Source organism: Capricornis sumatraensis, chromosome 6 (assembly GCF_032405125.1).
Source record: "Capricornis sumatraensis isolate serow.1 chromosome 6, serow.2, whole genome shotgun sequence".
NCBI lineage: Eukaryota > Metazoa > Chordata > Mammalia > Artiodactyla > Bovidae > Capricornis > Capricornis sumatraensis.
Genome location: NC_091074.1, coordinates 85655571 through 85678608, shown reverse-complemented (window position 1 = coordinate 85678608; position 23038 = coordinate 85655571). Strand labels below are relative to the sequence as shown.

At 41.6% G+C, this 23038-nt stretch overlaps 1 protein-coding gene across 1 annotated transcript in view; it reads left to right on the top strand.

Annotated features, from left to right (window-relative positions):
• The window catches only part of FRMD3 (FERM domain containing 3), a 339467-nt gene that overhangs the window by 224604 nt on the left and 91825 nt on the right, over positions 1–23038 (top strand). The window contains exons 6-7 of the mRNA XM_068974120.1: positions 3470–3593; positions 22097–22184. Coding sequence (XP_068830221.1) covers positions 3470–3593; positions 22097–22184 — 212 coding nt within the window. The remainder of the gene's footprint in view (positions 1–3469; positions 3594–22096; positions 22185–23038) is intronic.

Here is a 23038-nt window from a genome sequence, read left to right as displayed (position 1 = left end):
CACTTCCTCTAAGCAGTCTCCTGGACTATTAAAGGAGCCTCTCGCTGCACATTATTCTTTTTAGTGTCTCTGTTTTGTTGTCTTTTAATAAGCACTCATATCTGAAATTATCTTGTTAAGTTGGTTGGGGACTTATTATGCATTGCTTCTTATGTAGAATCTAAATTGCACTGGAGTGGGACTCTGGGAGTCTCTTTCACTGCAGTACCCCTGTGTCTGGCACATAGTAAATTCTCCACTATGTTAATTGAACCAGGGCACTTGCATAAATTGCACCAGAGAATGCTCTATCTCTGTACCTGGGAAAGAGTGGTTGGTTTACTCCCTCATCCATGTGTTCTCCAAACATTTATTAGACACTCCTAGGTGGCAGGCATTGTTATGTGAAGTCCCTTTGGGGGGTTGGGGCAGACAGGTAAACAGGAAGTTTTGATGGTGTCTCAGTGTCTACATGGAGGGACACAGGGGGTCCCCACTGTGATCCCATGAGGCCCCTCTTCAAGCAAGTGTGGTGAGGGAAGTCTTCTGCAGAAGTCGACCCTGGAGCTGTAATGTCTTGTATCTCAAGTTCTTTTGCAACAAACTCTCCCCAAAGAAGGGAAATGCCGCTGCCATGTGGGCCCTTTACAGTCAATACTGATTTTGCCATCATCTGACCACACTCATCATTTGACTTCAGCTCTTTGGATTTTGCTGACAATTAAATTCTCTTTTATTTTGATTTAATTTTACATTCTCACATGCCGGCCCATGTGCTATATGTTATTTGTTGTAACTTTGCCCTCAATACCATGTGCAGGAGAGAATCACATGCTGCTTACCCAACTCCTCCTGGGATGGAAAACAATTTTAAATGAGCTTAATCATTCATAAGCTTTTGCTTCAGGTGAAGTCAAAGTTAAAGATAAGCTTCAAAGAACAAGAAAGCAGGGCAAGTGGTGGGGCAGATGTTAACATTTACCTTGTCAGCAACCCTGTGCGGGTTCCATGGTGTTCCTTCTCTTAGTTTGCTGGCATTTGCCAGGCTATTTATTTGCTGTGTTTGGCAGTTCAAGGCCATTGTATCTCACAAGTTTTTCTGAAAGGAGAAGTACCCACCATGATCAATACAAACGCAACACAAAACAACATAAGCACAAACAGTGCTAAGCACTGTGCAAGCTGACATTTGCATGGGATGTGGCATAGTTTACTATCAGTGATCCATTCCCTATGGAAAAGTAGGCTCGGAGTTATACCATTTCCTAAATTTTGGGGTCTGTAGCCAGCTCACAGGGGTCATGTGTATGTGTGTGTGTTTGTATGTGTTGGTGTGTTATGTGTGGTTTTTTTTTTTTGAAGATTAGATTGAGTTAATCACTAGTTGGTGGCTCACTTTCATCCCTGGTCCCATTGGCCCACCTATTGGTTGAGTTTCCTTTTTTCATTATTCTTTATTTTCATTCCTAAAGGCAACAGCTGGATTCTTGTATATCATTGACTTGACATACATCCTTATAAAATGATTAGTATTGTTTTGTGTGTATATATTCTTCAGTTTCATAAATTAAATGGGGCTATATTTAATCCTTCCTTTTTATGCTCAGAACACTGTTTGGGGAATCTACTCACATTTCTGGGTATAGTTCTATTTTGTTGCTTTTAATTGCTGCAGAGAGTCCAGTGGGGTACATTGCCCTTGTGCTAGTTACTGTTCCCAGCAGTAACGAACACCCAAGTTGCCCCATATCTTTTGTTGTACCTAGAGTTTTTCTAGAATATATGTCCGGAAATGGGCTTGCTGGGTTGTAAGATTAGACAAAATACTCTCGGCTTGCCCTCTAGAAGAGCTGCATGCATCAAGAATCTTCAAATATGTCATAAGCACTTCTATTTCTTCATGTTCCTGTCAACACATAGAATCATCCGACTTACTAAACTTTTTGTTAATCTAATAGGTATAAAGTGACATCTTCAAGTTTTGGTTTGCATAGCCCTTAGCACTGATGAGTTTGAGCAACTCTCCATACATGAGCTCTTTGGGTTTCCCCTTCTGTGAATTGGCTGTTGACATTCCTTCACCTTTTCGTATTGGAGTTCCTCCCCATTTACTTATAGATTTTAGGAATTTCTTTTTCTTTATTCTAGATATTAGCCTTTGTCAGATTTCTATTTTGCAAATATGTTATTTCAGCTTATGATTTTGACTATATTAGTGAAATATTTTAATATTGATATGATCAAATTAATTTCCCCTCTGTGGCTGATGACATTTGGGATCTTATTTTGAAAGTCCTTCCTCATGTAGTGTACATTTAGGTTGTCCTGTAATTTGAACTTTGTTGAGAAGCTTTAAAGAGCTTTGCTTTCCTCTCAGTTTTGTCCTTTTACCATCATTAGATGATTCAACAGTACAGGGACAGTATATGCAAATTACAGAGTTGGATGTGATTTTGCAGATGTGCTCAAGGCATATTGATTTCTATCTACTTCAAAGTCATGTTGATGATAAAGTTCCTCCAATACAGTTTTCCCACCACCTTTAATTTACTTTCCTGGGCTATTTCTGCCTGAGATACTTGCCCCTTCTGGCTCATTTTTCTTAGAAAGCTTGTGGAGTCAGTAGAATGTATTCCCATCGCAAGAACAGCCCCTTTGCTGCTTCAGGCTGTGGTCAATGCTCATCCTTAGTCCATCTTCTCATAGACCTTCTGGGGGCTCAGAAATGTGCAGGCATTTCTTTTTACCCCTAGAGACCCTCTGCAGGAACCCTGTATTAGAACCCAGCAACCTTAATCTGGGATGCGCAGCCATACTTAGACACATATTCTTTAATTTGAAGAGCAATCCATTTATTTTTAAATAAATAAATCCTCTTGGGTCCTTTATGTTTTGATTTTTTTCATTGAAAGGGCCACACCTGCACAAATCTCAGAGTAAACAGCTCCAGTCAGGGAACTCTTCAACTCAGAGAAGATGAACTGTGAAAGGAGGCTTGAGGAACACTCAGTGGGTTCCAAATAGAGGTGGTAACACTCCTATCATGGGGAACACTGGAAAATATTGTGAGGCATTTCACAATAGTGGGTGTGCTACCACCACCTAGAACCTGAAGGGTGGGAGTGCTCAATGTCTTACCATACCTTGGAAGGTCTGAAACAATAAAGAATTGTTTATTTCCCCAAATGCCAATAGTGCCCCACTGAGAAACAATGATTTAAATTCTTTATATATATACATAAATTCTTCTATGTATCGTTGAAGAAAATGAGACTCAGAGAGTTCATTCAACAAGTGTCCAAGATCACACAGCTAAATCTAAACTAGAATATGACCTGCTAGACACTCAGGCTGTAGTCTTTCCATAGAGACAAACACATTTTTCTTTGTGAACTTGTTCCTGTCTCTTCTTTTGGGTGGCAGGAGCCATTCCATGTATATCCTGTTTTTGTTGTTTTTAATCTTTCTGTTTATTTTTTATTGGTTACAGCTGAGCTTGGTGATTACGATCCTGATGAGCATCCTGAGAATTACATCAGTGAATTTGAGATTTTCCCCAAGCAGTCTCAGAAGCTGGAAAGAAAAATAATGGAAATCCATAAAAATGAACTCAGGTAATAGCGGTAGACATTTGTAGGAATGATAGAGGTGAGAAAGTATTCATACTACAGGGAATGTGGAAATCATGTCGTGAACTAAAAATATTTGTAATGTGGGGGGCAGACTGTTTCAGGTGGCAGGGCAATATTTCTGGGCACTGGCAAGGTCCCCCATCAGTGGCAGTCTCAATGATGTGGGGTCCCCTGGGTAGCTGTTTATGAACCATCAGCAATTATTAGAGCCATATATTTTCTTATGGGTTTTGACTACCCTGAGTTTCTGAAAGTGAAATCTAGGATAATTAAGTAATCCTTTCTGTTTTGAACTTTGCATTGCCCCTCCCCTGTCCGGTGGTCTTTACAGAAATTTTGACCCCAAGAATTAATAAAATAGAATCCATTGGCAAGGTTTCCTTAACTGAACTGCTTTCAAGATAACAGATTCAGTGTCTGCTTCTCTTTGCCTTGTCTGTGAGGTTCTAGGATGATTGTTAACTACAGAGTAGTACCATTAAAAGGAGCAGAATCACATACAGTATTTAGTCACTGTGTATCAGACACTGTTCTAAGCACTTGTGCATATTGACTCATTTAATCTTTGCAGTAGTCCAGGAATTAGGGGCCATGGTTCTTCCATTTTACAGTTGAGGGAACTGAAGTGCAGAGAGATTAAACATTTTACCAAAGATCACACAGCTAGCAAGTGATAGAGGCAGGATTTGAATCCAGGCGGCCTAGCTCCAGGCTTTTGAGTATTGTGGTACTTCTACTATGCATAGGCTAACAGGTAGGAATGAAGCATGGATAGGAATCATCACCAGTTTGGAATCCAGGTAACTCAGGTATTCTAGTCTGTAACTAGAACTTCGATTCCTGCAAATCACAGGGAATTCATTTTGATAATAATAGCAAGCATGGGCTGTGATATGACAAGTATGGATGAAGAACTACAAGTGATGAGATGCTTCACTTTCTGGGATCCTGGTAATTATATATGTGTGTGTGTGTGTGTGTGTGTGTGTGTGTATGTATGTATATGTATATATAACTAACGTCATTGGATTATGAGCCCTGGAACAAATAACTGTCCCCTTGAGAGGGAGTGCCGAGATCCTGCTTTATGCAGGCACTCCCCCTTCTGGTGAGTTTGAGAAGACTGTACATGTGGGCCTTAAAGGTGGCAGCATGATTCTGCTTTAGTAAGACCTTTGCACTTAAGAGATAAAGATGATTAGACACCAAGAAATTGTACCAATTTCAGAAACTAACGTACCTTTTCCAGGAGTAATTTTAGGGTATCGTCTCCTAATGAAAGTTTTGTTGAAAATATGACAGTCTGCCTACTCTTTCTCCATTGCGGGGACTAGCAAGTTGGAGGTAAAAGTAAAGTCCTGATGTTGCCATGGGGCTTCCCGGGAGGCTCAGTGGTAAAGAATCTGCCTGTGATGCAAAAGATACACGAGATTCCACGAGTTTGATCCCTAGGTCAGGAAGATCCCGTGAGGGCGTGGCTCCTCACTTCAGTATCCTCACCTGAAGAATCCCATGGACAGAGGAGCCTGGCAGGCTGCAGTCCATGGGGTCACAAGGAGTCCAATGCAACTGGAACAACTGAGCACAAAGTTGCCATGAGGGCTGTGGACCAGCAGCATGTGAGCAGCACAGGGTGAGATCCTTGGGACGAAGGAGTCACAGCCACTGTGTAGCTTAATAGTGAAAGGAGGTGGAACAGTCTGCTCTGAACATAATTTGCAGGGCCTCAGATGCTTGGATCATATGATAATAAATGTTTGTTGAGCTCTTACTGGATGCCACAATACTGTGCTAAGCGCCTAACATACATCACCCCACTCAGTCTTCCCAAACTCTACGAGGTAGTTTCCACTGTTGTTCCCCATCTGAGGTGAAAAAAGCACAGCCTGGAGTGAAGGACTTGTTAGCAGCAGAGTCTGGACTTGAACCTTGTTCTTACCTAACACTAATACCCATGCTCTTATCCCCTGAGCTGAGCAGCCATAAGGCAACCTGGTAGTCATGTTGATGTTCCGCAGTGATCACCATGGTGAGGGTGGAGACTGTGGTAGGAGAACCAGTTAGTTCTGTCATCCAGGACACATGCTGGGGACCTCACAAGAATAGGAGTAGAAAAAACTAGAGAGGTTCTTGAGAGACATTGAAGCAAGACTTGGTGACCTACTGAGTTTCATGAGTAAATGAGTGGATCAAAGAAGATTCCAGATTGCTTTTTGTAATCAGAAAGCTGTAGATTGGACCTTGTGCCAGCTCCTGAATTTGTTGATAACCCTGAAAGTAGTCATCATGCATCTAGAGACTATAGGGCGTCAGCAGTCAGCCATGGTTTGTAGATCCCAGAAGTAAATGCCATGGCTTGGCCAACACTGCTTTGCTGTGTTGTGACAAATTTGTAATGCCCAGAAGGCCCTTGTGAAGAAGTCAATGTTATATGTGTAGAGGATGAAACAGCCAGAAATCGTGTGATACTGCAAAGAGAGATTCAGAGGATATTTTCCTGTGTGTCTTTGCTCCTTTTTCTCCTTCAGTAGACATATGTTTGCTTCTGCATCAGTGCAGCAGAGAGAGATTTCAGGTTTGATGAGAAGATAAGAGCAGCCAAGCTGATAAGGTAGAAGAGAAGGGGCTTTCTAGAATTGGCTGGAAACTTGCTGCAGAGACTGGAGGTGACCCTGGGGATCAGCAAGCCCTTTGTGCAGAGGTTATGAAAGTATTGATCTTCTTGTGTGGGAAGTGGACCTTTGGCTGGACTGCTCTGCAAACCTGAGAGTGCCGAGAAAGAGTCATAGATGGTAGAGACCCATCTGTGACTTGGTGAGGCTGCACCAAGGTGTTACTATCTTACTCTCCATGGTTATCACAACACCTGTAACCCTCCCACACAACAAAGGGATAAAGCATGATCAATGATCTGTTGTTATGGAAACTTCCTGAAAGGTTTCTAGTTGGCCTTTGTTGGGGTTTGAAGGGCCCTCCCAATAATGTTCCGCTCCTACCTGTTTTCTGAAAAAAATCAAGAAAGAAAACAAAAGAGATGGCAAAAGAGACTCTCAGACACTAGCAAAAGGACCATGATTTGCCAGATAAACAGTACTAGCTCTGGGGGTTCACAACCTTCTCCACCCTTTTTACTTGGTTAGAATCATTCTCTTCCTATGCTCTCTGTTGAAGGACTAAAGTTGTGATTCTTGAGAGAAAATTAATCAGAGAGGAAAAACTTTCCTTCTTAGGAGGCTGCACAGCACTTGAAGGTGGACCCAAGGTGGCTTGATGGACAGGCCTTAATAAGAGAGTTCTTTAAGGGGGAAGAAAGAGAGAAAGAGAAAGACTCCAGAATTTTGAGGTGCTTGAAAATATAAGGCCAAGATTTTAGTAAGGGTCTGCTTGGACTAAGTGCTTAGACTCTTTTAGATGTTGAAGAGACTTGTGGATGAAGTTCATGGGTCAGCTTTGCCTCTTCAAAAGTGCCACGTCACTGCCTGACAGAGGGGAGGAGACGTAGTTTTGCAAATGTAATGCTGCAATTATTGATCATCTCTGTATCAGTCAAGGTCAGCTAGATTTTCCTGAGGAAACAACTCCTAAAAGCTCAGTGGCTTAGAACAAGAAATGGTTGTTTCTTGCTCTGATGTACACCCACGAGAGGTCAGCTGGGGGACTTGGTTCACCATTGGCACTTAGGGCAGTCATGAGCTTGGATTTGCCAGGAAAAAGAGAGCTGTGGAAAGCCCTGCTTTAGCTTGGAAGTGATACATGTCACTTCTGCTCATCCAGTGTGCCGGAACTAGTCACCTGGCCCCACTCAACAGCCCGCCAGGCTCATCTGTCCATGGAGTGCTCCGGGCAAGAATACTGGCGTGGGTAGCCATTCCCTTCTCCTGAGAATCTTCCCAACCCAGGGATCAAGCCCGAATCTCCTGCGTTGCAGGTGGATTCTTTACCATCTGAGCCACCAGGGAAGCCCGAACACAACCGCCAGGAAGTGCAGTTCTATCAGGCGTCCAGAAGGTGTGACGTGGAAACAGCTAGCAAACATCTCTTAATGGCCTTCACAATCTCATTGACTAATGGAGTTTTTGTTTTAATAGACTTTACTTTTTAGAAGACTTTTAGTTTCACATCAAAATTAAGAAGAGGAAATTATACAGATTTCTTCTATATTCCCTGCCCCTCTACTTGCACAACTTGCCCCATACCTATGTCCACACCCCACCAGCGTGGTACATTTGTTATAATAGATGAAACTACATTGATTTGTAGGTATTATGCACAGTCCATATACTTTAGGATTCACCTTTGAGGTTGTACATTCTGTGGATTTGGACAACAGTATAATAACATATATCCACTATTATACCATACAGAAAATTTTCACTGCCCTGAACATATTCTGTGCTCTGCCTTATTCATCCCTGCCTAACCTCTGGCAACCACTGATCTGTTACCTGTCTCCATAGTTTTGCCTTTCTAGAATGTCATGTAGTTGAAACCTTACAGTGTGCAGCCTTTTCAAATTAGCTTCTTTCACTAAGCAGTGTGTGCTTACGATTCCTGCTTGTCTTTCTATTGATAGCTCACTTCTTTCTACTGCTGAATAATATTCTGTTGTATGTACCACAGTTTATTTATCCTTTTACCTAGAGCATATGGTTGCTTTCAAGTTTTGGAAATTATGAATAAAGTTATTATAATCATCCATGAGCAGGCTTTTGTGTGGGCATAAATTTTGATCTCCTTTGGGTAAATATCAGGAAGCATGATTGCTGGATTGTATGGTAAGAGTATATTTAATTTTGTAAGAACTGCCAAACAGTCTTCCAAGTTGGCTGTACCATTTTGCATTCCCACCAGCGATGAGTTCTTGTTGTTCCACAATCTTTACCAGCATTTGGTGTTTTCAGTGTTCTGGATTTTGGCCATTCTAGTAGGTATATAGCTGACAGAGGTTTACTTAGAAAGATTTTTTGTGAAGACATCTTTGGGCCTCTTAACGTCCTCTGAACTAGAGAATGTAGGTACGTATCATTCACATTTTCGAATATACGTCAGTGCTAAAGCTTGCTGAAGGCAAATGCTTCTTTTAGATCAGGGGAAGTTAATGAATTTGTTTGGCTCTTTGGGCTGTATGGTCTCCATTGCATCCGCTCGACTCTGCTTCTGTAGAGTGACATAGACAGTACGTAAATGAGTGAGTGGTGATTCACTAAAACTTTATTGACAAAACAGATTGTGGACCAGATTTGATCCATGGGTTCTAGTTCGCTGACCTGTTTTAAATATCTGACTTCCCTGGTGGCTTAGATGGTAAAGAATCTGCCTGCAATGCCAGAGACATGGGTTCGATCCCTGGGTCAGGAAGATCCCCTGGAGAAGGGAATGGCTACCCAGTCCAGTATTCTTGCCTGGAGAATTCCATGGACAGAGGACAGTCCCTAGGGTTGCAAAGTGTCAGACTGACAGACTACAGTCCCTGGGGTTGCAAAGTGTCAGACACGACTGAGTGACTAACACAGACTTTTCAGGACAGATCTAGAATCAATTTTTTCTTTGCTGTCCTGACTCTGGTTGGATGGCATCACCGACTCAATGGACATGAGTTTGAGCAAGCTCCAGGAGATGGTGAAGGACAGTGAAGCCTGGTGTGCTGCAGTCCATGGGGTCACAGAGAGTCAGACATGACTGTGCGACTGAACAACAAATCCTGACTCTGCAGATAATTTTAAGGCAAAAAGATCCATATTTGTTTTTAAAATCTGGTATAAGAAACAAGCTCATGATTTATAGATTTTGAGTTTGGTACGCAGAGATGAGATTCTAGCAATAGGACTGCTTGTGATTGTGAAGTCACTCAGTCGGGTCTGACTCTTTGTGACCTCATGGACTGTAGCCTACCAGGCTCCTCTGTCCATGGGATTTTCCAGGCAATAGTACTGGAGTACTAGGACTGCTTCAGTTCAGTTCAGTCCAGTCGCTCAGTCGTGTCCGACTCTTTGCGACCCCATGAATCGCAGCACGCCAGGCCTCCCTGTCCATCACCAACTCCTGGAGTTCACTCAGACTCGCATCCATAGAGTCAGTGATGCCATCCAGCCACCTCATCCTCTGTTGTCCCCTTCTCCTCCTTCCCCCAATCCCTCCCAGCATCAGAGTCTTTTCCAATAAGTCAACTCTTCGCATGAGGTGGCCAAAGTACTGGAGTTTCAGCTTTAGCATCATTGCTTAGAAATAGGATATTCCTCCTTCTAGAGCCTTCTGGTGGCTGGAGGACGCCATTGCCATAATCCCTGCTGGATGTATGTGCTGTTGTGTCTGACTGTTTGTGACCCCATGGACTGTAGCCCACCATGCTCCCCTGTCCATGGGATTTCCCAGGCAAGAATACTGGAATGGGTTGCCTTTCCTTTTCCAGGGGATCTTCCCAACCCAGGGATTGAACCCGTGTCTCTTATGTCTCCTGTGCTGGCAGGCTGGTTCTTTACCACCAGCACTACATTGGAAGCCCCCACAATCCCTGGGGATGTGACAGTTATGTTTTACTCTCTCAGTTTCCGTTTTCCACAGCTTTAATCCCACCATCTGGGTTGAGAGGGATGACCTCTGCCATTAGCCCTGCGGGTGCTTGGAGGGGGTTGAAGATCAAGAATAAGAAACATTTTACTATCAGGAACCCTGAAAGGCTTCCCTGAAGTTTTTCCTGGAGTTTCTACTCAGCTAATCCTCTCAATACCAGTTCATCAGGTTTCTCACTAGAAGCCAAGATTTTTGAATCAGTTCCAGTCACAAGTCATCAGCTTTTAAATATTCAGAAATCTCAATTGGCAGTGAGGTGGTTTGATGGTGTATTCCTTGCCTTAAAGAGCATAAAAATGATTGGATTAGCCATCCTCATAATGATCTAACACAGTGTGTTTTGTGCTGGAAGTAATGACGACACTGGGTGTATTTTAAACAGACTCGTTATCTCTTTTTATTTCTCAGAACTCACATTCTGTGTAAATCATGTGCCCTGGCTTCCTGGCAAGGATTTATAATTTCAAAAATGTCTAGCTTTCCAGAAATAAGTCCCCTGCTATGGAAGTACCCTCTACCTGTGCTTCCAGTTAGTAGTTTACAGGAGGCCTCTTAGGAAACTATTTCATACAGTTTTGTGAAGAATGTTCACTCTGTAAAAGGAAGAGGGGAAATGTCAGATTATTTTACAACTCCAATCTTCCTTAAAATGTGCTTTTGCTCTGTCAGCCCTCTTTCCCTTTGCCCTGCATCCTTTCCGTTCTCAAGGCTCTCCTTCCCAAAGCCTAGAATCTCCTTTCCTCCCGCCCTCTACCTTCCTCCTCCCTAACCCTGCCCCTGATTCTCTTTCTCCTTATCTTGCTCTCTCCCTGCCACCCCTCTCCCTCTCTCTGGTAGGTTACCAAATCCATTTTCATTCTCTGGTGTAATACTCTTCTTAGGAATGGGAAGATGGAATGATTTGGCATCAAATGCTCCTCCTGTAGAGCTAAATCTTTATATTATGTGGCTTAGAGTCAGGGACATTTCTAGAAAGCCTTGAAAGAAAGAAAGTTAGCGCTAAGTCATGTCCAACTCTTGCGACCCTATGGACTGTAGCCTGCCAGGCTCTTTGGCCAGGGATAAATGATGTGTTACCCAGTCCATCAACATTTCTTATACAGGTGACATCTGGCTAAGGTGACTTGAAGGGAGAAAGCAATGTCATGGAAATGCAACACAGCTTTGAAGAAGGACAGAAGGGTAGTATTAAAAGCTCGACTCAGTCATTACTTATTACACTCTTTGATTACCCTTGACATGTGGTTCTAAATTATGCATAGAATCAAAGACATTTTGAACTTTTTAAAATATAAATTTATTTATTTTAATTGGAGGTTAATTACTTTACAATATTGTATTGGTTTTGCCATACATCAACATGAATCCACCACAGGTATACATGTGTTCCCCATCCTGAACCCCCCTCCCTCCTGAACTTTTGATGAAATTATAACAGTGTATTTATCCATTGGTCTATCCACACACCCATCCATGATCCATCCATCCATCCATCCATCCATCCATCCATCCATCCATCCACATATCTGTCCATCCCTTCATGCAGCAAATATCTGTTGAAGAGTAACTATGTGTCAGAAACTGTAGAAGTGTTGGATGACCTACTTAGCCCAGTGATCTTCAGCTGCTTCTCCAACAAGCTGGAGCTTCTTCATCATCTATGTGCTCCATGACCTGATGTTTTTGAAAGATTCTATCTGAAAACAATATTCATGAAGCAACAACTAATCTGCTTCTGAATTTTTTATTGGTCATCCATAGCTATAATTAACATTCAAAGCCTTTGAATATCAAGAGGTCACTAGTCCAAAGCAAAGCAATTTGACAGCTGATTATGACACTGGAGAGACTATTGGAATCCACAGCAGGGGTTATAACGATAATCCTTGGACTACCATCTGACACAGATATATGTTTTTAGGCCAAATAATAGTTTTGAAAAATGGAAATCAGTTGGAATAAAATTCGAGCTTTACTTGCACCTGGGGGATTTGTTAACACAAAGCCCTGACACCACAGCAAAGCTAAGCAGCAGTGCCCTTTAAAAGAGTCATTTGTTCCCTGAGTCACCACCATCCTGCTCAGCCTGTTCACATTCTTCCTTCCTCCGTTTGATTGTTTGTGACCGCCTTGTTTCACCAATAAGGAAACAGAGGCCTAAGAAACTCACTTATTCAAGGCTATACAATTATGAAGCAGTAGAACTTGACCTGAAACCTGAGTGTTCCTATAAAGTACCCTGAAGTTTCTCTAAATGGCTGCTCTTCTGTATGTCTTGTCCCTGCCTGGCCCCAGAGCATCACCACCGTCTCCTCCAGAGCTTGGCAGTCACCCATATTTGTAGCGTTCTATCTAATGCTCTGCATAGATGTGGTCCCTAATGGTCCTCAAAGATTTTACAGAATATAATTTCCCTAAGTAAAGAGAAATGACAGACTGGGCTCTCTTCCAGTTAGGATGTGGAAAGCATGAGGCATTGATCTCCCTCTAACACCAAGATAGCATCAGTAAGCTAGATAAATTACAAAGTCATATTTTAAAAACTCATCTGAACATGAGGATGCAAAGAAACCTCAGTGTACTAAAATCCAGAGTGTCCTTCCTGGGGCAGCAGAGACCTGCAGCTGCTTTCACCTCTGGTGGTAGGGAGAGGAGGAGAAATATGCCAGAGGTGGGGGGCAGGGAGGAAGCTAAGCCTTTAGTGACTCTGAGTGGGCTGACCTGACTGGTTGGGACCCCAGAATCTCTAGTGTGAGTTGGAGTCTGGGACCCCAGAGTCTTCAGAGTGAGTTGTGCTTTCCCACCATCGCTGGACCCCAGGCCTTCTCTGAGTGAAGAGGGGCAGTATGCCAAAGCTAGACAGGGTGGGAAGGCTGAGTGAAACCCCTCTGAGGCACTGCTGACCTTGAGCCAGGGCACAACATCCCTTGACCATGGCGGCGGACACAACCACAGGAAGAAAACTAATCACCTGAGGTACAGAGAGCCGTGGGTGAGACTGAACATCAAAGGAGATTTCCTGAAGCTCAGAGAGTTGGCAGCAAAGCCATAAGGCATAGCAAGCTCTCCAGAGTCTCTTGGATGCTAAGAATCTAAGCCCTGCTGAAGGGCAAGTTCTGAGAGCACTCTTAAGCTTTTGAGCCAGTGGTAAACAAACTCTAAAGTTGCAACCCAGTTGCAGCAAAACCTCAGCTAAGTCACGTTGAGAATTCTACTTTGCAGTAGCAGATCATTCTATTGATCTTATACCCATGAGCCTAATTCTGAAGCTTGCAGACCCAAATGGATCAGATGGAGCCAAATCCACCCCCTTCACTGTCCAGCTGTGCTCCAAGTGGCCCAAGTCATTGCTGGCAAGATTCACACCTCACTCCACAATTAGGGTCCACTAATAATTTGCATTTCTTCTTGGGATGCTGTGCATCTTTATACTCTATGCTGCTGCTCCTGCTGCTGCTAAGTTGCTTCAGTCGTGTCCGACTCTGTGTGACCCCAGAGACGGCAGCCCACCAGGCTCCCCCGTCCCTGGGATTCTCCAGGCAAGAACACTGAAGTGGGTTGCCATTTCCTTCTCCAATGCATGAAAGTGAAAAGTGAATGTGAAGTCACTCAGTCATGTCCGACTCCTAGCGACCCCATGGACTGCAGCCTACCAGGCTCCTCCATCCATGGGGTTTTCCAGGCAAGAGTACTGGAGTGGGGAGCCATTGCCTTCTCGGTGTACTCTATGCAGTGGTATGCTAAAGGAGAATCAATAAGAGAGTGTTCCTCTTGGCCATAAAAAGGTATTCAAGACAGGCAGAAAGAAGATATATAGCTAAATACATAACCACTTGACCTTGCCTATTTTATTAGAAAACCATATCTTAAGAATTATTAGTTCTCAAAAAAGAATTCAGCTTAACACTGGTCTTTAGCTCTAAATATCTCATTAGAGACACTATTAATCTTAGTAGAACAGTTCCTGGTACAAGATTTAAAGGATAGAAAATCATTATTTTCCATTACCAAACAGAGTTTTTTCCAGAAACAAATGGCCAGTGGGAGATTTGAAAGAAAAACAAATTTCTATTTAATTGAGCTTAGTGTCTTACTGAAAACCTACTAAATGGTTGCTTCCTTAATGAGTCAGGGGAACTCAGGATTTTCTCAGTGCTGTTGAGATCTCTACTTTTTCCCTTTTGGTTTTGAACCCTTTTCCTTCTTTGAACATTTGTAGCCTTTATATATGATTTTTTAGATTAACTCTGTTAAGTGTGTAGCCATTGGAGATCTAAGTCAAACCCAATGCGAATGATACCAGTTTGAGTACTTTTATTCTGAAGAGAGGTCATTGCTCTATTGTAAATATCTTGACATGCTTCCTGATGCTTCCACCAAAGAAAGATTTATGATTTCAGTCATGTGCAGAGCTAGCAAGGGAACAAATGCTTTTCTGAGGACAAGGAGGGAGCACGCTGTGTGCCAGGCACTAATCCGATGGCTTTATATCTGTTAATTGTTTATTCTTTATACCAGATCTTAGAGATAGGTACTGTTGTTAATCTTCATTGTATGGAAACAGACACAGCTTCAGTTGTTTTCTATTCCTGTGTTCAGTTCCTAGATCAGGGTTCAGTAAACTTTTATATCCTAGGCAATTTAGTAAATATCTTAGGCTTTGCAGGACACATGGTTTCTGTTGCAATAATGCATTTTGCCATTGTAACATGACAGTGTCCACAGATGGTACCCAAGCAAGTGGGTGTGTCTTTGTTCAAAAAAAGCTTAATTGATGGAGACTGAAATTAGAACATCACATAATTTTCACAGGGCATGAAGTTATTCTTTGATCGTTTCAGGCCATTTACAAATGGTAAAAAAAAAAAAAAAAAAAACATTCCTAGCTCCAGGGCCTTGCAAAACCAGACAGTGATCTGGATTTAGCCCACAGAGAGTCTAGTCTGGGGATCTCTGACCTAGATTAAAATGGAGACATCAGATCTAAATATCTGTCATCGGGGATGGAGTGCCTCATCACTGATAAGATGAAAAATGCTTAGAGTTTGAAAAATGCTTTCTGGAACAACCAGTAGAAACCATGTCAGTTGGAAATGCTCAGCCTGGTATCCACGAGAGCAGGCAGATGGCCCTGGACCATATCGTGTTGGTAGTGCAGGTCCTGAGAAGCATGTTGGAACCAGGCTGCCTTGAATTTGTATTTACTCCTGCACTTGATACTTCAGTAACCTTGAACAGGTTACTTTTCCTCTTTAAATGTCAGAATCCTCATCTATAAAATAAGCATTAGAACTCCTGCTTGATGAATATTAAGTGAAAAAATATATATATATCTCCTGCGTGGCAATATGAACAATTATATATTGGTCAGAACAGGAGAGTTTAGGAAAAGGTGGCTCTGCATGGATATCTATTATATTCCTGACCCATTCTGTTTAATTCAGCAGTGCTTTTAGATTGTATAATACTTCACCCAGTAATTCTTCTATTAGAAAAGGCAGGAATTATTTCTCTTTAATCATTGTAAATGAATAAAATATAAGAGTATATGCAATATATGTGCAATTTAAAGAGTAGTTGAAAAACACCCATGGCCCCATAACTTTGCTTATGAATTAGAACAGTACTAGATGCTCTCAGGTCTCCTAACCTGACCCTCCCAAACTACCTCCCTTCCTTCTCTATGCTATTCTGAATTTTAGGTTATTCATTCTCTTATTTTGCTTTTATAAATATACTCCATACATCAGTAAGTAATATATACTTTTTTTTCATTTTTGACATTCATACAAATGAAATCAAACTCTTTCCATGTTTTTCACTTTCCCCCCACCAATATTATGGTTTTGAGGTTCTTCACATTGATGCATACAGTCATAGGTGTTCATTTCTGCTTCTGTGTAATTAATTTTCTATCATATGAACATGTCACATTTTATGTATTCATTCTCCTGTTGATGGACATTTTCTCTAGGTTTCTGCTGTTATAAACAAAATTACCATGGCTTCTTGAATACTTCTCATAGGGGTATAAGTAAAAGAGTCCCTATCATAGATACAACCTAGGTGTAGAAAGCAGGTACAGACCTGGGTCATGGAGTTTGCACAATTTTAGCTTTTCTAGGAAATGGTAGTTTGTTTGGTGAAAGGGCTGCTCCCTTCACATCCATAATGTATGAGTTGCCAGTGCTTCACAGTCTTTTCCCTTTCCTTTCCCTTTTTTCTTAAACTCTTAGAAATGGAAGCACAATACCAGCTCAGAAAAGTCAACAAAACATAAATTACAAAGCAAGTGTGTATGTAACCACCACCCAGGTCAAAGAGAGAATTGGTAATTCCTCAGAAGTCTCTATTTTGCCCCTTTCCAATATTTATCTTCTCCCTTCCCCCTGAAAGGTAATCACATCTCTGACTCTAAATATTTTAGTTTTGTTTTGCTAATTTGAAAAAGTCATATACATGGAGTTCATTCAGTGGGTATATGTTTGTATCTGGCCTGTTTCATTCAATTTTATTTTTGTAATGGTCACTCATTTTGTGCGTGGCTTGAATTCATTTATTTTCACAGCTGTATAGTGTTCCATTTTGTATCCAATCTACTGTTGGTAGACATCCATTTCCTATTTTTTGTTATTACAAATGGCACTACTGTGAAAATTCTATGTGTTTCTTGATGTAACAGGCCTAGAGCCTGTTGTATGTATAATTTTGAGTGAAATTACCATCTTATAGGGTAAGCATGTTTAACTTCAGTAGATAATGTCAGTTTTCCAGATAGTTCTACCAAATTACTCTTCCACCAGCCGTATATGAAAGTTGCTTTTGCTGCACAGTCTCATGAGTGCTTTATTCTTTTAAATTTTGGCTGTCAAATGAATGTGTAAGTAACTTCTTAAAGTTTTTCATTTTCCTGACCTTAAAGAAGTTGAGGACATTTTCATGTGATTATTAGCTATTTGAATATCTTATTCTGTGAAGTATGTATTCAAGTCTTTTGCCATTTTTCCTTCTGAGTTATCTTTTAAAATTATTTTATTGTTCGTTATTGATTTATTGGAGGTTTTTTTTAAAAAAAATTCTATATAGGAGTCCTTTTTTATTGTACACATTGCCAGAATATTTTCCCATACTGGGGCTTGCCTTTTCACTTCTGGATGATATTCTGGATGAAAAGAGGTCTTTGAGTTCAATGGTGTGTTCTCCAGAGCTGTATAGCACTGCACCCCTGCTACCATCTGGGCTGGAGTGTTTGCAACTATGAAACTCTTAGAGGAAAACATAGCAAAACACTCTTTGACATAAATGGCAGCAAGATCCTCTTTGACTCACCTCCCAGAGTAATGGAGATAGAAACAAAAATAAACTAATGGTTCCTAATTACACTTAAAAGTCTTTGCACAGCAAAAGAAACTATAAACAGGATGAAAAGACAACCCTCAGAATGTGAGAAAATAATTGCAAATGAAGCAACTGACAAGGGATTAATCTCCAAACTATACAAGCAGCTCATGCATCTCAATATCAGAAAAACAAACAACCCAATCAAAAAATGGGAAAAAATGTGTCTCCAGTTTTTGGAGAAACAGACATTTCTCCAAAGAAGACATGCAGATGAGTAATGAACACATGAAAAGATGCTCAACATTATTCATTATTACAAACATGCAAATCAAAACTACAATGAGGTATCACCTCATACTGGTCAGGATGGCCATCATCAAAAAGTCTACAAACAATAAATGCTGGAGAGGTGTGGAGAAAAGGGAACCCTTTTGCACTGTTGGTGGGAATGTAAACTGACATAGCCACTACGGAGAGCAATAGGGAGATTCCTTAAAAATCTAGGAATAAAACTACCAGCAATCCCACTACTGGGCATACACAATTTGAGAAAACCTTAAATCAAAAAAACACACGTACCCCAGTGTTCATTGCAGCACTATTTACAATAGCTAGGACATAGAAGCAACCTAGATGTTCATTGGCAGATGAATGGATAAAGAAGCTATGATATGTATGTATATATACATACACACATACAATGGAATATTATTCAGTCATAAAAGGAATGAATTTGAGTCATTGAACTGAGGTAGATGAAGCTAGAGCCTGTTATACAGACTGAAGTAAGTCAGAAAGAAAAACAAATATCATATATTAATGCACATATATGAAATGTAGACAAGTGTTTCTGATGAACCTGTTTGCAGAGCAGGAATGGAGATGCAGACATAGAGAGCAGACCTGTGGACACAGTGGGGTAGGGAAAGGGTGGGATGGTTTTTGAACGAGTTGCAATGAAACATATGTAATACCATGTTTATAACAGGTAGCTAGTGCAAAGTTGCTGTATAACACCAAGAGCTCAACCTGGTGCTCTGTGACAAACTAGAGGAGTAGGATAGGGGAGGGGTTGGAAGGGAGGTTCAAGATGGGGGGAATATATGTATACTTGGGGCTGATTCACATCATTGTACAGCAGAAACCAACAAAACATTGTAAAGCAATTATCCTCCGATTAAAAAAAAAAAAGCCAATATGCGGCTTAGACCAAAAAAGGCTGACAGTTTACCACTAAGGGGAATGGCCAGCTCTCTGGAGCAGAGGAGCTCTTCTTAGTATGGGGCAGAGTGAGAGCCTTTCATGTGAAGCAGCAGGATTTCCTGGAGCAGAGCTGATGGCCTGCGGCTGTGGGAGGCATTGAGCCGCTTTAGCTCTAGTCCTGGTTCTCTTTGGCCTCCATCTGAGTCATTGGGCTAAAGTGCTTTGAGGGCCACCAGAGTGGAGTGCTGCTTAGGAACATGCTGGTCAGCTCAGCTTTGTGCTTTGTTCCCTGCCAAGGGTAGAGTGAGCGTATGAAAGAATGAGAGAGAGAGAATAAAGACAGTGTGTATATGGGGGTGGGGTGGGCATGGTAAGGAGGCAGGAAGCCCCCAATATCTGGATTCAATAATTTATTTTCTGGTGAAACATAGGCTATTACTTCAGGAACTTATGAGAGAGCCATGAAGAGAGAAATACCTGTATGTTTTGAAAAAACTTTCAGAAACTCCCTTTCCCCTTCTCCAACAAAATACTTGATGATTTTCTTGAATCTTTTGTTACTTTGTCAAGGAGAGAAATAATTGTGATTATGACTTGAAAAAAAAAAGGAATCAAAGAAATGGTCCTGATGCATCTGATGGACTGAAAGTGTCATATATTGCCGAGTGGGGTCAATAAATAAAGAGGCGCATTGTATATATATCCCAGTGAAATTTCAGAACACCAAAACTAAAGAGAAAATCAGGAAAGGCTTTAGAAAGACTTAACTCTCCTAAAGCAGGTGTTTGAGTTAATCCCTCAGGAATATATTCTGTAAAGGATGAATTTAAAGATTATCCCCTCTACTAAAAGAAAAAGGTAACATATGTGGCTCCCTTCCCTTCCTTCTCCAAGTCCCTGTGAATAATAGAAAATGTATTAGAAAGCAGATGCAAGAAAGACTACCATCTTTGCGCCAGCAGTCCTGTGGTATCTCTGGAAGATAGGAAACAAATGGAAAAAATCCAGGTCAAACACATACAGAGAATAAGAGTGGTTCTGTGTACTTCTGGCAACAGATAATGGGGCCGCCATCATGGTGGGTGCATTTGGAACATTGGTTCCCTTGTGCTAAGTCATGGGCAATAGCAGGCCTGAGCTGGAGGTACCTTGTATGGATAATACCCTGAAGGAACTACAGTCTTCAGCCTGAAATCAAGTTACTAACTCATACTCTTCTCATATGGCATGTCCTGCCCTTCCCTACACCCTCTGGAGGCCATTGTACTAAACAAATAACATAAAATACAAGGATGAACATCAAACCAAGAATCACCAAACACGAAGGAAACATCAGTTCATTGAATAAGACACTCTGATGCAGCAAACCAAAGGGCGGTCACCAAGAAAGTAGTATTAGTGAAATCAAAGGGATTGGACTTTGAAAGAAAACAAGTAGAATCCTCAGAGGAGAAAGAAGAATTTATTTCATACAACAAGAACAGGTATCTATTTCAAAAGCCAAATAAATATTACATTGGAAGTGAAACATTTAACTGATATTTTAAAAATCAAATTTAAATGGGATGAAAAATAGGAAATATACAGCTGAAGAAGAAATTAAACTGGAGGCTTGAATAAAGAAATAATTTGGAATGTAATATAAAAAGCAGATTTAAAGAATGAAACAAAGCTTAAAAAGACATGGAGGATAATACTAGGAGTTTCAAGATCCATTTACTAGGGTCTCTCAAAAGAGAGAAGTGAGAGAGAGTGGTTGAGGTGAGGAAGGAGAGTGGAAAGAGAAGAAAAAAAATCAAATGGCCAAAGATGAGTTGTCTGGGGGCCTCCCTGGTAGCTCACTGGTAAAGAATCTTCCTGCCAATGCAGGAGACACTGGTTCAGTCCCTGATCTGGGAAGATCCCACATGCCTCGAAGCAGCTAAGCCCATGCTCTACAATTATCGAGCCCATGGTGCTCTAGAGCTGAAGCTGCAACTACTGAAGCCTGTCGAGTTCTAAAGTCCGTGTTCCACAACAAGAGAAACCACTGCAATGAAAAGCCTGTACATTGCCACAAGAATGCAACCCCCACTTGCCGCAACTAAAAAAAAAATCCCATGCAGCAACAAAGACCCAGCACAGCCAAAAATAAAGAAGGAAAATTATAAAAAGAGTTGTCTGATGACAAGTGTCCCTACAGTGTGCGGGCTTCCCAGGTGACTCAATGGTAAAAATTCTGCCTGCTAATGAAGAAGACACGGGTTCTATCCGTGGGTCAGGAAGGTCCTCTGGAGAAGGAAATGGCAACCCACTCCAGTATTCTTGCCTGGGAAATCCCAAGAACAGAGGCGCCTGGTGGGCTATATAGTTCAAGGGGCTGCAAAAGGGTTGGACACGACTTGGCGACTAAACAACCACAGTGCTCATCTTTACAAATGAATAAAGCTGTTCCTTAGACGTAGCAGGGTGAATTTTCAGAGTAAAGAGATCTTGAAAAGCTTCACAGAGAAGAAAAATGGGATACTGTTTTGATTAGAAGCATAACGACTCTTAGCTGTCTTGAGGGAGTGGGAAGGAAATCCATCTTTGGGGAGAGGCATGCATGGAAATAGAGTTAATATTGCAATATAGTTTTACACTGTGAATATAAAACTGAATTCCTGTTGTTAGCAAACTCTTCTTGGTTGCTCAGGTTACTTATTATCCTTGGACAATGGTTTGGATTCTCTATGATACATGTGAGATTAATGTTAGTCAAAAGCAGAGTCTTTGAAATGCTGCACAATCCTGGTTTGGAAGCTAGCCCTGAAAGGACTTCACAGCCATCTATATTTGCAGCCCTCTTTCCCTTCCTGGGGCCAAGACCTTGTTTACCACCCTGGAGGACACAGCTCAGACTAGAAGTGGCCGAGATTTCCTTTCAAAATCCAGGGCTTTCCGATAGAATGGTTGACAGCTCTTCTTTCCCAGATAGCTCTGTTTAGGCTGCTGATGGTGTAACACTTTCTACTCCAAATAAGAAAAAAATGCCCTATATCCTGGAGAATCTTTTGAAATAAGTAGGAAAGAGCAGATGCTGAGTTTTAGTTCATATTAAGATTGGATTTGCAAAGGCCTACTTATTGGTAACTTGATAACCTTGATTTAACTGTCCAGGTCGCTGGAGTCTTTACAGTACATGTGTGTTATGGAACAATTAACCAAGGAACACGGGCTCAGATTTCTTAGCAAAAGCTCCTTGTGGGAGGAATAATGATCAGTTTATTGATCACTATTTCTATAGGGATTTCTCTCTTGATTTAGCTAAGAATATCATATTTTATTGATTGAAGGGACTCCGTGGTTCTGTTATTTTTCATGTTAACTCCCTGAATCTTGTGTGATTTCAGAGGGCAGAGCCCACCAGTTGCTGAATTTAACTTACTCCTGAAAGCTCACACTTTGGAAACCTATGGGGTGGATCCTCACCCATGCAAGGTAACTACCTCTCTCTGCAGGTTGACAGATTGTTTCACCCAAAAGACAATTAATTGGTATATAGGCCTAAAGGAGCCCTTCTAGGATATTCCCACAGCCTGATCCATCACCCCTAATGGGAAGGGACAACAGTGTACTGCAGTCACACGTTTGGGTAGTTGATTTTCTCCATTAGAGTCTTCTAATTGCTTGCTCATTCACTCATCCATCAATTGGATGGTTTTACCCCCTGAGAAGTTGTGGGATCCTAACAGGTTTGTTTGCAAAGGCCATTGCCAGCAAGAATGCAGTCTTTACACCCCACTCCAACACTCTTGCCTGGAAAATCCCATGGATGGAGGAGCCTGGTGGGCCGCAGTCCATGGGGTCGCTAAGAGTCGGACAGGACTGAGAGACTTCACTTTCACTTTTCACTTTCATGCATTGGAGAAGGAAATGGAAACCCACTCCAGTGTTCTTGCCTGGAGAATCCCAGGGATGAGGGAGCATCATGGGCTGCCATCTCTGGAGTTGCACAGAGTCGGACACGACTGAAGCGACTTAGCAGCAGCAGCAGCAAGCAGAATACAGGGCTTCCCAGGTGGCGCTAGTGGTAAAGAACCCACCTGCCAGCGCAGGGAGATGTAACAGACGTGCGTTTGATCCCTGGGTTGGGAAGATCCTCTGGAGGAGGACATAGCAACCCACTCCAGTATTCTTGCCTAGAGAATCTCATTGACAGAGAAGCCTGCCAGGCTACAGTCCATGGGGTTGCAAAGCACTGGACACTGCTGAAGCAACATAGCACACACACAAGTGGAAGGAAAAATCTTTTAATTGATTTTTAGAGTATATATTTTTCTTTCTTCCTTTAC